The sequence below is a fragment of the Taudactylus pleione genome, unplaced genomic scaffold (genome assembly GCF_031769625.1).
Source record: "Taudactylus pleione unplaced genomic scaffold, aTauple2 ptg000504l, whole genome shotgun sequence".
NCBI lineage: Eukaryota > Metazoa > Chordata > Amphibia > Anura > Myobatrachidae > Taudactylus > Taudactylus pleione.
In genome coordinates this window covers 399,844-416,176 of record NW_028284906.1, presented here as the reverse complement: position 1 = coordinate 416,176, position 16,333 = coordinate 399,844, and the positions used below count along the sequence as shown (strand labels likewise).

The window sequence follows — 16,333 nt, the reverse complement described above, 5'->3', positions numbered from 1 at the left end:
TTAATGTCTGTATATATGTGAGCAATATACCACAATATCCATGGATCCATCAGGGAGACAGTATAAGCCATTTGTTACATCAAATGTACTAAACAGCAATAACTGACTAATTTCACCTCCAACAGAGCTTTATCAGAGTCATTGCTGGTCTGTGACAGCTTTGTAGTGGGAGTGATCCAATTGCTACATGACATTAGCCCACAGATGTTAGGGGATCTTTTACTTTGTGTTATTTATAAAAGTACATGATGTATAAAACAATATAAATAAGAAAAAATTGTATTCGTGAAACTGGTTAAGAATAAAAAAATAGCAGTTTTTAATGATACTTTGTTTAGTTAATTAACACATGACAAACATTCAGTCCCTCGAATCCCAATACATGAAGATGTCTGGGTGCATCCTGTACATGGAAAACCAGAGAAATAAAACTACACAATATTACAATGTAGCATGTATACAATTATTAGTACATACAGCACAATATTACGTTACATAGATAGATCTTTATAGCCTCATTCTCTAAGCTCGGGAAGGAGTAGAGAGAGAATAGTATATATACATACAGATATATACACATACTGGGGACACCACCCGGAGCACCAGGGATACCCACATATAGGACAGTCCTTACTCCTCACTGTTGTGCCCTGATAATTTGTGACAAATAATGATATTAACTGTTTATATCCTCCCATTGCTCTGGCCACCTTTTAACATATAATAGAGGGGGGCTGGTGGCAGAAACTTAACTGTCAGGTGTCAGACCTTATCTTCTATTATTAGATGACAGGACTGTGTTACTGCCTTTGTCACTGTTCCTCGTGTATTCCTACCCCCTTTATACCATTTGGGTGATCCAATTCCAAAAACTACTATAACACTGCAGTCACTTTCCTTTCAAAATAGATAAAAGCAAGAAAAGTAACAGCAGAATACAATGAGGACAGTAATATAAACTATGACCATTCACGAAACTGAAATGTCAGGGGTCAGTGAAGGGCCCAGGTCAGGAGAAATACTGTTTAATAAGATATTATTAATGGTTTCTCACCTGTGTGACTTCTCTGATGTGTAACAAGATTTGCTTTCTGTGCAAAACATTTCCCACATTCAGGACATGGAAATGGTTTCTCACCTGTGTGACGTCTTTGATGTGTAACAAGACTTGATTTCAATGTAAAGCATTTTCCACACTCAGAGCATGGAAATGGTTTCTCACCTGTGTGACTTCTCTGATGTTTAAATAGATTTGACTTATGTGTAAAACATTTCCCACACTCAGAGCATGGAAATGGTTTCTCACCTGTGTGACTTCTCTGATGTATAACAAGATGTGATTTCTGTGTAAAGCATTTTCCACACTCAGAGCATGGAAATGGTTTCTCACCTGTGTGACGTCTTTGATGTGTAACAAGATCTGATTTCAATGTAAAGCATTTTCCACACTCAGAGCATGGAAATGGTTTCTCACCTGTGTGACTTCTCTGATGTTTAAATAGATTTGACTTATGTGTAAAACATTTCCCACACTCAGAGCATGGAAATGGTTTCTCACCTGTGTGACGTGTCTGATGGATAACAAGCTGTGATTTGTATGTAAAACATTTCCCACACTCAGAACATGGAAATGACCTCTCACCTGCCTTAGCTGGCTGATGGGTAATACGCTTTGTGTTCTGTGTAAGACATTTGGCATCTATAGAAAAGGGAAATACTTTATCTACCCTAAGAGCTGTTATAGAGGTACCAGGAAAACATTCCTCAGTATAAGCAGGATCAGGTGATACATCTGCACTGTGAGGTACTGGATGTATTATTGGGGTAATGGGGTTTTCTCCTGGAGAATCTTGTTTAATGTAATTTTCTTCTATTTCACAATCTGGAGATAAAACTGGATTCTTTTTCGAGATATTCCTGCTGTTACATCCATCTGCTGGGAATAAAATAAATATATAAAGCCCCGTAAATGTAATTTTCCATAAAGACTTATCAAAGATCCTTAAATCACTATCAAATGGATAAAGTCACAAATGCTCTAAGGTACAATGTAAAACTCATCACCTGACATGTTACGCTGTTATGTATAGAGCAGGGATTACAGCTTTATTGTAATCATATGTCCTGGGATTTACTCTGCAACATGTAGTGATAACATAAACCTCTCTGCATACTATCAGGGTTAGTGCTGGCACCTGACTGACATAACCCGGTCCCCCATAACTATGGTGTATTTACAGTAACACTTATCTTATCAGCAAGCTGAGAATCTGGACAGTGATTTTTAAGAGGATTATACTACCAATCCATTTTTTATTATTCACAGAATTGGGATTACTCTATATAATTGTGAGAGGAAGCGGTTAGTCCTACTTGGATGTTGTTTTGATGTATATTGATGCATATATATTATCGATTTATGATTGTAAAACAACTGTATTATGCTGGGACCCATGTAATATTATAGAACTTTTTACTAGACAGCTTTTAATAAATTATATATTCTTTTGAACTGCACCTGGGAATTATATTTATCACACAGACTGGTATAGCGCAGTTCATGTGATGTTTTTCTTTGGTTCATATTTATGAAACTGCAGAGTTTCTTTTTTTGAACAGCTGCTTAACCAGTCCGAAAGGTTTATTATTATTAATAGTAGTGTTAATCAGCGCCAACTGTTTATTCTTTCATCCAATCTGGGGGACACTGGACCATGGGACATTCAGAAGCTGTCCCTAGGGGAGGGTACACTCAGAAAACCCAACACTAGCTTCCTTGGGTGCAAAAAGTTCGTCGCCCCTCAATAGCTGGAGGCCCCTGGACACAGGGAGAGACAGGAGGGCTGGGCTCCACAGACTGGTGTGCGACCTCCGGAGCTGTCCGGGAACCAAGAGCTGTCCTGTCCCTATGTCCGTCACTGGGTGTTTTATTTACACTCTGCTTGTATATTTCCAACTGCCTCCAGATCAGTACAGCCACCCCTTCAGGCTACAGCCTCTGTACTCTGTCATCCGGGGACCTCAGGCAGCAGCTAGTGGGAGGTGGTACCAGTGAGGCAGGATGTAGCAGGGGCTGAGTCTGCAGCGGCCAACAGCAGAGAAGCTGGGCTCTTCAGCAGCAGGTTGCTGGCTCTTGGCTCTGCCTCCTCCCAGCAGTACCCCCCTCTTCTGCAGCTGACTCCATCTTCCTCCTCCTTCTACTGTCTCCATCTGCTTCCCCTCCCCCCTCCTTATCTCTACCACCTCCTACAGCTCCTTCCTTCCTGTTCCCAGCATTCCTGGAGCCCCCCCCCCAAGGACTAGATCTAGGTTTCAAAGAAAGAGTTAACAAAAGGTAAGTTCTTACCATAACTCATTTTTTCATCAGGGTCCATAGGCTCCACAGGGAGACCTTGGGGATGTCACAAAGCAGTCCTTTTAAGGGTGGGGATGCTCCTGCACTGAGAGGAGAATCAGGTGCCCAAAGGAAGCATCCTGAGAGGCAAAGGTATCAAATGCATAGAACTTTAGAAAGGTCTGGATAGAAGACCATGTGGCCGCCCTACAAAGCTGAACAGCCGAGGCGCCACGGTGAGTTGCCCACGAGGGCCCCACAGACCGAGTAGAATGAGCCTTAACAAAAGCCAGAACAGGCAGGCCTGCCTGTGTGTAAGCCACTGATATAGTCATACGAAGCCATCTAGCCAAAGTTTGTTTGTTGGCTGGCCATCCTTACTTGTGACATCCATAGAGAACAAATAAGGAGTCTGATTTCTGAAGGGGACTGGTCCGGTCCACACAAATTCTGAGAGCACGGACCACATCCAAGGAGGCCTCACCTGCCGAGAGGTCAGGTGACTCAAAGGCCAGTACTATAATTTCCTGATTAATGCAGAAATTAGAAGCCACTTTAGGTAGAAACTCAGGGTGACTGCGAAGCACAGCCCTGTACTGGTGAAATATCAAAGGGAGCACGACATGAGAACACCCCCAATTCTGACACCCTCCTGGAAGATGCAACTGTAAGAAGAAAAATAGTCTCAGCCGTTAACCACGTGATGTCCACCTAATCTAGTGGTTCAAATGGAGGACCCTGGAGGGCCCGAAGAACTACCGCCAAATCTCAAGGAGCCACAGGTGGGACAAAGGGAGGTTGAATCCGGATAACACCCTGGAAAAAAGGTGTGGATACTCAGGAGCGGAGCTATCCTTCGTTGGAACCACACTGAGTGCAGAGATAATCTAACCAGCTTGAAGGAATGCTAGTATTCTGGAAATACGAAACAGCTGAGAGTCGTAATCCCTTGTGCGACACCACTGGAAATAAGTATGCAACACTCTGTGATAGATCCTGGCTGACACAGGTTTACACGCTGGAAGCATTGTGTTGATGACCGAGCTAGAGAATCACCTGGACTTTAAGATGGAAGAGCCACGCCGTCAAAGACAGACGAACCAGGTCCGGGTAAAGGCAAGGGACCCTGAGACAACAGGTCTGGACTTTGGGGCAAGAGGAACGGAGTGTCAATAAAGAGACTCCAAAGATCTGGGCCAAGCTGGAGCCACCAGCAGGACCGTGCATCCGTCTTGCTTGAACTTCCGAAGAACCTGAGGAAGCAGGGATACCGGAGGAAATAGATACGCAAACTAGAAGGTCCACTTCACTGACAGAGCATCCACTAAGCTTGCTTCAGCATCTCTTGTTCTGGATCAATACATTGGCAACATGTGACAGGAGGCCATGAGGTCCAGTTCTGGGAGGCCCCATTTGTCCACTAAGAGTTGAAACACCTCTTGGTGAATAGACCATTCCCCTGGATGCACGTCGTGATGGCTGAGGAAGTCCGCTTCCAAATTGAGGACTCCCGGAATGAACACTGCCGAGATGGCAGGGAGGTGACTCTCTGCCCAAGTCAGGAAGTGTGACACTTCTGTCATTGCTGCCCGACTTAGAGTGCCTCCTTGATGGTAGATGTCAGCTACCATGGTGGCATTGTGTGACTGAACCTTCACGGCTTTTCCGTGAAGAACGTGTCTCGTCATCCTGAGGGCCCTGTATACAGCCCGAAGTTCCAATATGTTGATTGGAAGGATTGCTGTCCAACGGCCCCGAAATGAGTATGGGGCGGTCACCGCGCCCCAACCCCAGAGACATAGGCGTCCGTTGTCAGAAGTACCCAGTCCGGGATCCAAAAGGGGCAACCCTTGGTCAGATGAGTTGTTTGTAGCCACCAAGACAGAGATAGGCGCACCTCCAGAGATAGCACCAGCATCTGGGTCCTGTGGGGTAACCCGTTCAACTTGGATAGTATCAGCTCCTGCAGGGGCCTGGAATGGAACTGGGCATATTCCACCATGTCGAATGTGGACACCATGGATCCTAGAACCTGCATCGCCGAGTGTACAGACAGTATAGCAAACCGCAGATAACGCTGGTGGGAAGGCGTTATGGGGACATGTAAGTATGCATCCTGAATGTCCAGTGATACCATGTAATCGCCAGGTTCCATAGCCAGTATGATAAATCGTATAGTTTCCAGCCTGAACCTGGGCACCCTAAGAAACTTGTTCAGGGATTTTAGGTTGAGGATAGGCCGGTGAGACCCATTCGGCTTTTGACCCAGAAACAGAGTACAATAATAACCAGTCCCGCACTGAGATAGTGGAACTGGCACAATTACCCCTGCTTTCAGAAAGGACTCTATGGCCTCCTTAATCTGCAAGGCCTTGTTCTTGTCCATTGTGCAGAAAAACTGGTGGGGAGGTCTTTGTCGAAATGAGAGGGCGTACCCCTGAGAGACATTCTTTTACCCAAGCATACTTGGTGGTGGAAGACCAGTACTGGGCAAACTGACGAAGATGGCCTCCCACCCTGGGATCCCCCAGAGGGAGGTCGGTCCCTTCGGGCTGAGGGTTTATCCTCTGACTTGGAAATAGGGCGTCTGGTGCTCCAAGGTAGGAAGAGGTTCTAGCCTTTGAAGGCGCAGCCGCTGATGGCAGATAAGCTGACCGATTTTGTCAGTGTGTCTACAATTTTGTCCAGGTCTGGGCCAAACAATATCTCCCCATTAAAGGCAAGGCCTCCAGGCCCTTTTTGGAATCAGCATTCGCTCTCCAGGAGCGTAACCACAGGGAGCAGTGAGCAGACACGGCCACTGCAGAGACTCTGGAGGTCAGCAGACTGGCATCCAAAGCAGCCTCACCAATATAATAAGCTGCATCTCTCATGTGGCCCACCAAAGAGTGTTGAGCCTCAGGAGCCTCCTCAGGGAAGGTGTACGCCAGAACACTTGCCCAGCTCTCTATGGCCTTGGCCACCCATGATATAGCCATGGACCGACGGGCAACAGTTCCTCAGAGAGCGTAAACTGACTTCAGGCACGTCTCCACCTTCCTATCTGTAGAATCCTTAAGGGAAGAAATGGAAGGTATTAGTAGCATAGCACTTTTTATCAGGCGAGTGACATAAGAATCTACTGCAGGTGGTGATTCCCACTTCTTGCAGTGACCCTCAGGAAACGGATAACATGAGGCTAAATGCTTTTGTGGTTGATACCTCTTACCTGGCGATTGCAAGGACGCAGTTATATAGTCTGGTCAGAGAGGGGGAAAACTGCCGAAGTCACCTTTATCTGTTTAAACTGGGGGTTTTTGGATTTAGGGGCAGGTTCCTCATCCTCTATAACTAGAATGGAACTGACCGCTCGCACCAAAGCAGGAACATCAATACTTAATTTAGGTACCACCTCCTGTGGAGGGGAATCGGAATCAGACGCATCATCCACCTCCCCATCATCTGATGACACATCTGTGTCTGAGAGTTGTGTAGACTGGGACGACAACACAGGGCGTTTAGATGCCTTCTTAGGCCTTTCGGTCCGCAACATGGTCTGAAAAACCATAGATGAAGCTGCCAAACTCTGAACTGAATTTGAGAAAACATACACCCAGGGTGGCTGCACAGCTTGTGGTAGTCCCTGAAAAGGAATGACAGACTATTGTGGTACCGGAGGGGATTGTATGTACTGTGGTAATCCCTGGTAGGGGGGGGGCAGTCTGTGGCACAGGAGTAGACTGCAAGGATGGCTTGGTGGGGTAACCCCATTTGGGGTATAAAAGCCAACCGGCAATGGAGGCCAGTACCTGTTGTTGAGGGGTTTGAGGGACCAGACATCTGATAGCACCTCACACATAACCCATCCTGAGTTAAATCCTTCTTATTCACCCCTGCAGCACAGAGCCTGCAGGAGTGCAGCGTGGGTGCAGCAGTGCGCTCGACCTCCTTGTCAGACATGTCTGACAATATTATATATAGATATATATTGGAAAATCAGGAAGCGCTATACTGGGCACTCACAATGTATGCAAATTACTGAGCCAACAATATGGCACCGTGCAGCACACAGCCGTATGTGGCAGACCTCATAAATACTTGAATCTATATATGTGAGGTCATAAAACCAAATCTAATTACACCTGTTAGGGCTGGTAGTAAGAGGAAAGGGATAGATATAGACTGACAGATCAGAAAAAAGACACAGACAGACAGCGCTAGCATAAGTCACATACAGTCCACTCTAAATATCACATACTGTAAATTGGCACTACAATCAACTGCCCAGATTCAGTGCCTGGGAAGGCTATAGTGCTATATACACTAATCCCAGGGGAAAGGTATACAGGGGGACTGGTCCTCACGCTGTTCGGAGAGATCTGCGATGCACCAAGAGAAAATCGCCACCGTAGACCTCAGAGGGGGCGTGGCCGTATGAAGATAGCAGCTCAGCAAAGCCAGCCCTTAGCAGAAAAGGCTCGCTGAGCTGAGGAGCCGGTAAACAGGGAAGGCTGCCTCCCCTGGCCGGCAATTAACCCCTGGGATGCTGGTTCCCGCACCAACTTCAAGTCCCTGGTGGTCTAGTGGAAGCGCAGGGTATAGTGTGCCTGCCTCCACCACCAGCACTTCCGGACTGCTAACACGCGGATCACCGCAATTGGTGATCTACTCTTACTTGTCCCCGTATGTCCGGCAGCAGTCCTGAGAGTCCCAAGGGGCTCAGCTAGCACAGACCCTGGGGTCCGGCCGAGATCCACAGATATGTACTGGCGACGCGGCGCCAGCGGGGTGACGGAGCGGCAGCGCAGACGTCCTATGGACAGTCTACCGCTGCCCGCTCTGAAGAAAAACTAATAAAAAAATAAAAAACAGCTTTTGGGCTGCTAATCAGCCCCCCCTGCGTAAAACAGTGACCTGGCTCCGGCAGGGCACCAAATATAACTGAAGTGCCTCTGGCTCGGGGTATAGAGGAGGATGGTTCCAGTGCATCCTAGGAGCAAAGCTTTTATCTGCGTGGTGCCGGGGACCTAGATCCAGTTATACCCCAAGATCTCCCTGTCTGGAGCCTATGGACCCTGAAGAAATAGGTATTGTATGGATATGCTTATGAGTATGGTTCCACTCAAGGGTAATGGGAATCAGGATAAAGTCATCCCGTTGGACACTTTTGTAACCACTTTTAATGATCTATAAATCTGGAATAAAGCCCAGCACCAAGCACACAGAGAAGACTCTGTGTGTAGTAATTTGGAATATTATATAAGAATATATAGGATTCAAACCACGTACAATATAAAGCTATACAAACAGCGTATCAATATAATTCACCCAAATCCTACAGAAATGGTGCTACAACCGCTGCAGACAGGACTTGAGTAAGTAGAAGCTCCCGGTGGCAGTGGTCATCCCTGGCTGAGGGAGCCTTTGGAAGATGAACAGGAACCACCAACGCGTTTCATGTGAAAACAAACTTCCTCAGGGATCATACAGAAAATTCTAAATTACTACCACGAGTCATCTCTGTTTGTTGGTGCTGGGCTGTATTCCAGATATGGAGACCATTAAAAGTGGTTGAAAAGGTGTCCTAGGAGAGGACTTTATATTGATTTCCATCACCCCTGAGAGGAACCATACTCATTAAGAAAATATGGATATGCTTATCTAAGTACCACAATACCTTTTTTACTACCATCAATTGGTGTTTTATTTATAACTCTATACACACATTCTTGTCCTGTTACTCTCTCTTTCTATATATACACTCAAGCATTAATTGGTTAATGAGGACATTTAAATGTAATAATATACCCTGACAAGCTATTCCTCAGATGAAACTGCACGATAACTACTAAATACGTCAGTATGAAACATCTAGCGAGTTAGATCATCCACTCATCTACTGACTTATCACAGGGCACTGATTCATCGCAGTGGGTGGAGTCTGTGTGGAGTAATATATTACATCCATTGAAGACAAACTACATTCAATCACGGTCTGATTGCACTTTCCATGTCTCGTATAAATTAGATGGACCTGCAGTAACCACCTCTAATTAGAAAAATTAACAAACTGCTCACTAACAAAGGAGGGTGTAGGACAGAGATGTCAAACTCGCGGCCCGCGGGCCACATGTGGTCCAAAGAAGCTATTTATGTGGCCCAACCATGTGGGCCCAAATACATATATTACCCGGCCCAGTCACCCCTGCCACTATCGGAGCTCAGCTCCGTTCGCGGCAGGAGTCACTGGGCCACATAATATTTGTGTTGGAACGCTGGTCTCTGAAGCGATCAGAGAAGCCTCTGATCGCTTCAGAGGCAATCGTTCCCAGAGATACAGTTCGCGAGTGCGCGGGTGACGTCATGACGTCACCCGCTATCTGAGCGGCCTGCCCTGCTGGATGTAGTTAGATCCAGTGAGCGACAGGCGTCTACGGGGGAGCAGTGCCCAGCGGCCAGCGTGAAGAGAGGTAAGATAGAGGTAAGTGGGATCTGTTCTATACTGGGAGGGGGCACAGCATAAGTGGCATTACTGGGGGCACAAAATAAGGGGCATTACTGGGGCTCTGCATAAAGGGGCATTACTGGGGGAACTACTAAGGGAATTACTAGGGGCTCTGCATAAAGGGGCATTACTGGGGGCACAACTTAAGGGGCATTACTTGGGGCTCTGCAAAAGAGGCATTACTGGGGGCACTGCATAAAAGGGCATTACTGGGGGCTCTGCAAAAGGGGCATTACTGGGGGCACATCATAAGGGGCATTACTGGGGGCACAGCAACATAAGGGGCACTACTAAGGACATTACTGAGGGCACAACATAAGGGGCATTACTGGGGCACTGCATACTGGCCACTACTTAGGCACTGCATAACTGGCACAAATTCAGGGGGCATTGCAAAAGGGGCTGTAATATAGAGTAGAATTGGATATGGGGCACTACATTGTTTTTTATTAATAATAAACCTTTCAAAATTGCATATAAGACTTTTTTTTTTGTTGCAGCCCACTCACTCGTAGACCTTGAAATTCGGCCCGGTTGGTATTTTGAGTTTGACATGCCTGGTGTAGGATAAGAGATTGTTGTAATGACTGAGAAATGAGAATATATGATTCTTTCCTGTAATACGTGTTTATTACTCACCTCTGCTGATACTTGTAGGGATTTCCTCCTCCTTACACTGCGGATCACCCCTTACATACATCTCTTCTTCTCCCTCTATATATTCTGCCTTATTATCAGTCACATACATCTTTTTTCTTCCCTCTATATCTTCTGCCTTCAGATCAGTCACATACGTCTCTTCTTCTCCCTCTGTATCTTCTGCCTTTATATTAGTCACATACGTCTCTTCTTCTCCCTCTATATCTTCTGCCTTCATATCAGTCACATACGTCTCTTCTCCCTCTATATTTTCTGCCTTCATATCAGTCACATATGTCTCTTCTTCTCCCTCTGTATCTTCTGCCTTTATATTAGTCACATACATCTCTTCTTCTCCCTCTATATCTTCTGCCTTCATATCAGTGACATACGTCTCTCCTTCTCCCTCTATATCTTCTGCCTTCATATCAGTCACATATGTCTCTTCTTCTCCCTCTATATCTTCTGCCTTCATATCAGTCACATACGTCTCTCCTTCTCCCTCTATATCTTCTGCCTTCATATCAGTCACATACGTCTCTCCTTCTCCCTCTATATCTTCTGCCTTCATATCAGTCACATACATCTCTTCTTCTCCCTCTATATCTTCTGCCTTCATATCAGTGACATACGTCTCTCCTTCTCCCTCTATATCTTCTGCCTTCATATCAGTCACATATGTCTCTTCTTCTCCCTCTATATCTTCTGCCTTCATATCAGTCACATACGTCTCTCCTTCTCCCTCTATATCTTCTGCCTTCATATCAGTCACATACGTCTCTTCTTTTTCCTGTATGACTTGTGCCTTAATATCAATCAGGTCTTCATTCTAAATTACCAGCAAAATAACACTTTAATAATGTCTGAGTAAATTATATCAGAATAAATATTATAATAGTATAATATCAGCATGTAAGACAATCAGATAGATGCAGATTAATTATTTAACGCAGGTGAATTAATAAAAAGTCACTTTGGTATTTCAATCTTTGAAAAGAGCCTATATTACCTGATCCTCCTGTGGGATCCTGTGATTCTCCTCTGTACAATCCTGTGAATAAAGAGGACGGAGACATCTCTCTGGGTTATTTCTGTTACTGGGCCCATCTGTAGGAGACACACAGTGACTGAGTACATGTATATATGTGATTCTCCTCTGTACAGTGCTGGGAATACAGAGGACGGGGACATCTCTCTGGGGTATTACTGTTACTGGGCCCATCTGTAGGAGACACACAGTGACTGAGTACAGTGTATATATGTGATTCTCCTCTGTACAGTGCTGGGAATACAGAGGACGGGGACATCTCTCTGGGGTATTACTGTTACTGGGCCCATCTGTAGGAGACACACAGTGACTGAGTACATGTATATATGTGATTCTCCTCTGTACAGTGCTGGGAATACAGAGGACGGGGATATCTCTCTGGGGTATTACTGTTACTGGGCCCATCTGTAGGAGACACACAGTGACTGAGTACACTGTATATATGTGATTCTCCTCAGTACAGTGCTGGGAATACAGAGGATGGGGACATCTCTCTGGGGTATTACTGTTACTGGGCCCATCTGTAGGAGACACACAGTGACTGAGTACATGTATATATGTGATTCTCCTCTGTACAGTGCTGGGAATACAGAGGACGGGGACATCTCTCTGGGGTATTACTGTTACTGGCTCCAGCTGTAGGAGACACACAGTGACTGAGTACATTGTATATATGTGATTATCAGATGATGTGTGTACAGTAACCTAACCATATATACTGGATGGGGAAAGCTCTCTAGGTGTGACTCCCTATGCAGCATTTACCAAGTATACAATGAGGCATCTCAAAAATGTTGCAATTAACAGGTTGGAACATTGGGAAATATCAGGGAATAAATCTCTATCATTAGTGTTCATTTTAAAATATTCCCAAAAAATACGGTACAATGTATCTCAAAGAGTCCTCCACATCCCCAGCAGTGTGACAGGGCAGATCTGTGACACTACATCTAGGGTCCCCACATCCCCAGCAGTGTGACAGGGCAGATCTGTGAAATTATGTGTAGGGTCCTCACATCCCCAGCAGTGTGAAAGGGCAGAAGCAGTGTGAAAGGGCAGATCTGTGACATTATGGCTAGGGTCCTCACATCCCCAGCAGTGTGACAGGGCAGATCTGTGACATTATGTCTAGGGTCCTCACATCCCCAGCAGTGTGACAGGGCAGACCTGTGACACTATGTCTAGGGTCCTCACATCCCCAGCAGTGTGACAGCGCAGACCTGTGACACTATGTCTAGGGTCCTCACATCCCTAGCAGTGTGACAGGGCAGATCTGTGACACTACATCTAGGGTTCCTACATCCCCAGCAGTGTGACAGGGCAGATCTGTGACATTATGTCTAGGGTCCTCACATCCCCAGCAGTGTGACAGGGCAGATCTGTGACATTATGTCTAGGGTCCCCACATCCCAGCAGTGTGACAGGGCAGATCGGTGACACTACGTCTAGGGTCCCCACATCCCCAGCAGTGTGACAGGGCAGATCTGTGACACTATGACTAGGGTCCTCACATCCCCAGCAGTGTGACAGGGCAGATCTGTGACATTATGTCTAGGGTCCTCACATCCCCAGCAGTGTGACAGGGCAGATCTGTGACACTATGTCTAGGGTCCTCACATCCCCAGGAGTGTGACAGGACAGATATGTGACACTATGACTAGGGTCCCCACATCCCCAGCAGTGTGACAGGGCAGATCTGTGACACTATGTCTAGGGTCCCCACATCCCCAGCAGTGTGACAGGGCAGATCTGTGACATTATGTCTAGGATCCTCACATCCCCAGCAGTGTGACAGGGCAGATCTGTGACATTATGTCTAGGGTACTCACATCCCCAGCAGTGTGACAGGGCAGTTCTGTGACACTACGTCTAGGGTCCCCACATCCCCAGCAGTGTGACAGGGCAGATCTGTGACATTATGTCTAGGGTCCCCACATCCCCAGCAGTGTGACAGGACAGATCTGTGACACTATGTCTAGGGTCCTCACATCCCCAGCAGTGTGACAGGACAGATCTGTGACACTACGTCTAGGGTCCTCACATCCCCAGCAGTGTGACAGGGCAGATCTGTGACACTACATCTAGGGTCCTCACATCCCCAGCAGTGTGACGGGGCAGATCTATGACATTATGTATAGGGTCCTCACATCCCCAGCAGTGTGACAGGGCAGATCTGTGACACTACGTCTAGGGTCCTCACATACCCAGCAGTGTGACAGGGCAGATCTGTGACATTATGTCTAGGGTACTCACATCCAGATTTTGGAGAAAAATACAAAAAGAGCATCCTGGAGAAACACCAAAAAAACTATAAGTAAACACCATAATGCCAGCAAGTCTGGGGGTGACGACTAAAAATTTACTTCCAGAATTCTGCATGGAAACTATCCACGTTCTCTGTCTGAATTTGGGCCCAGAGGCAGGGAGAAAAGATCCCCAGACAGCAGTCTCCTGGCCACCGAGTGTCATCTCCTTGCTGCTCCAAGAAAACAATGAGCTGACTGTGCTGGCTCTCTCTCCCTGAATCTCGTCATGTCACTGCAGGTGGCTGCATGGGAGGCCATTCTCATTCCCTGGGAGGGGGAAGACCAGCATAAGAAAAAGGGACCCAAATCCTCCCTAGACCACCAGGGAAGAGGTAAGTGCAATGAATACTTTTAAATATTACACTTGTATCAGACTTTAATACCAAACAAACCTCAGGGGCTAGTGCTGAAGTATAACTCTTTCACTGGTGGAGTATTGTGAGCGAGTCTCCCAGTCTATAGCTCAAATCCCTGCATCTGGGACTAGATACCCGAACACAGTAACACTCCCTGCATCACTGCAGCCACCAGACTTAATCCCCCTTCACACTGAGGTACTGGGATGGCTCCTAAAATATGAGATACACCAGACAGTGTGGGGAGAAGACTGGTCAGATCTCTGGGCTGGTAACACACAGTGACATGATGTGAGGGGGAGAGCAGGAGTATAATAGGGGCTGATGGCTCCTGATGTATGAGATACACCAGAGAGTGTGGGGAGGAGACTGGTCAGATATCTGGGCTGGTAACACGCAGTGACATGATGTGAGGGGGAGAGCAGGAGTATAATAGGGGCTGATGGCTCCTGATGTATGAGATACACCAGAGAGTGTGGGGAGGAGACTGGTCAGATCTCTGGGCTGGTAACACACAGTGACATGATGTGAGGGGGAGGGCAGGAGTATTATAGGGGCTGATGGCTCCTGACTTCCCAACTGGGCAAATACATTTCCCTCATTAGTTTGTACTAACAGAGGACAATGTAGGATAAAAGATTACTGTAGGTACTGCACAAGGAGAAAATGGGACTCTTCAGTAATAAGTGTTTGTTACTTACCTGTATTGATATATGTAGTGATTTCCTCCTCTTTAAACTGCTGACTACCCATCATATATGCTTCCTCTTCTCCCTCTATCTCTTCTGCCTTTAGATCAGTCATTTCTTTACCTTATAAAACACACGCACAACAATAAAATAACACAAATACCAATAAATGATAAAAGACATAAGTAAAACAGAAGAATATCAGTGTGGAAGACTAACTACAGCTGCTCTAAAAACCATATCTATATAATACGCGAGAAAGTGTGTGTCTGTCTGTTTGTCCTTTATACATGGCCAGAGTTTTGTACCTAGCTCCACTAAATTCAGCATTGTGGTGTAGTTTGAACAGGATTAGGTTTCTGGATAAGTCTGAAGGTCATCAGGGCCAAGGAGACCTAACATGGTGCCTACCAAGCAGGCCGTGGAATCTCTGATTTGAAATTTTAGTTTAAGCAAGTTCGCTCAGGATGTCTTCCAGTGCCTAAAACAGCACTGATCTCAAGGCACAGACTGATATGTACCAGTGGGGGGCAGGCAGAGCTCCAACGGGAAAGCAGTGAGTCAGAGGATCAACTGTCACACTGCACCTGCACTGACAGTTACTGATTTCCTCCCAGCACATTTCCATTGGTCTCTAGAGATTTCTGCTTGGCAATGATTTCTGTATTTGCAGTGATTTGGGAAGCCGATTTCTGTCCTGTAAGTCACTCTGCTCCTAATATACCACATTCCAAACAGTCAGAATATGACTGCCTCCACTGCCATTTACTCCTAAATTGCATTGTTATCCAGGGGTGAATGACTTATGTGTTGCTTGTCAAAGCTTTCTCCCTTTAGTATAACACATTAAATCTATATTTAGTTCTTTTCACATCTCAACCTTTAAAAGTGTGGACCTATTCAGGACTATTCACTCTTAAAGCACAACCAAACACTAAGTTTCAGAAAAGCCATGCCACCAAAATAACCATCCAGTCTGGTTTGCAGCTCCTCAGCTGCTAGAAGTTAGAGAGAGGCAAGAGGTGAGGAGACCTCAGAGGAAGTACAAGCACGCTTGGCAGCTCAGCAAAAAAGAAAAGCAGCCACTGGAGAGAGAATCACTCCTCAGTATTGAGGTAACTGTGTCTACATACTCTATATAAATGGATCGATAGGTCCTTTTCAGGGCTAAAGCATGTTAGTACACAGTAAGAATCCTTCTCAGGATCAATGGAATGGGGTTATAGGTGAGGACAATGTAAAAGAGGAAGGCTGCAGTTCTTCAAGGTCCATTCTTCAACCAAGGTAATGTCGGGTATCCCAGCTAGTAATAAATGTGGTACTTTGTGCGTGCTACAAGAGAAGTCTGACAGACACCACTATAAGTTTACTATGGAACAGTACAAGGGGAAGCAGATATTTGTTCATGGCCCTCACAGACACTGACAAATCATAAATAGCCAAATAAACATTATGTCACTACAAACCTGTTTTGCTA

The 16,333-nt window shown here is 45.9% G+C and overlaps 1 protein-coding gene across 1 annotated transcript; it reads right to left on the bottom strand.

The window, feature by feature from the left end:
• Positions 1–318: 318 nt before the first annotated feature.
• LOC148501724 (uncharacterized) lies at positions 319–14,955 on the bottom strand. Its single transcript, XM_088450046.1, has 4 exons — positions 14,869–14,955; positions 11,467–11,508; positions 10,458–11,286; positions 319–1,936 (listed from the first exon to the last, which is right to left on the bottom strand). The coding sequence occupies exons 3-4, from the start codon at positions 11,218–11,220 to the stop codon at positions 1,026–1,028; spliced, it is 1,674 nt and encodes a 557-aa protein (XP_088306172.1). The 5' UTR covers positions 11,221–11,286; positions 11,467–11,508; positions 14,869–14,955; the 3' UTR covers positions 319–1,025.
• Between the last annotated feature and the right edge of the window lie 1,378 nt (positions 14,956–16,333).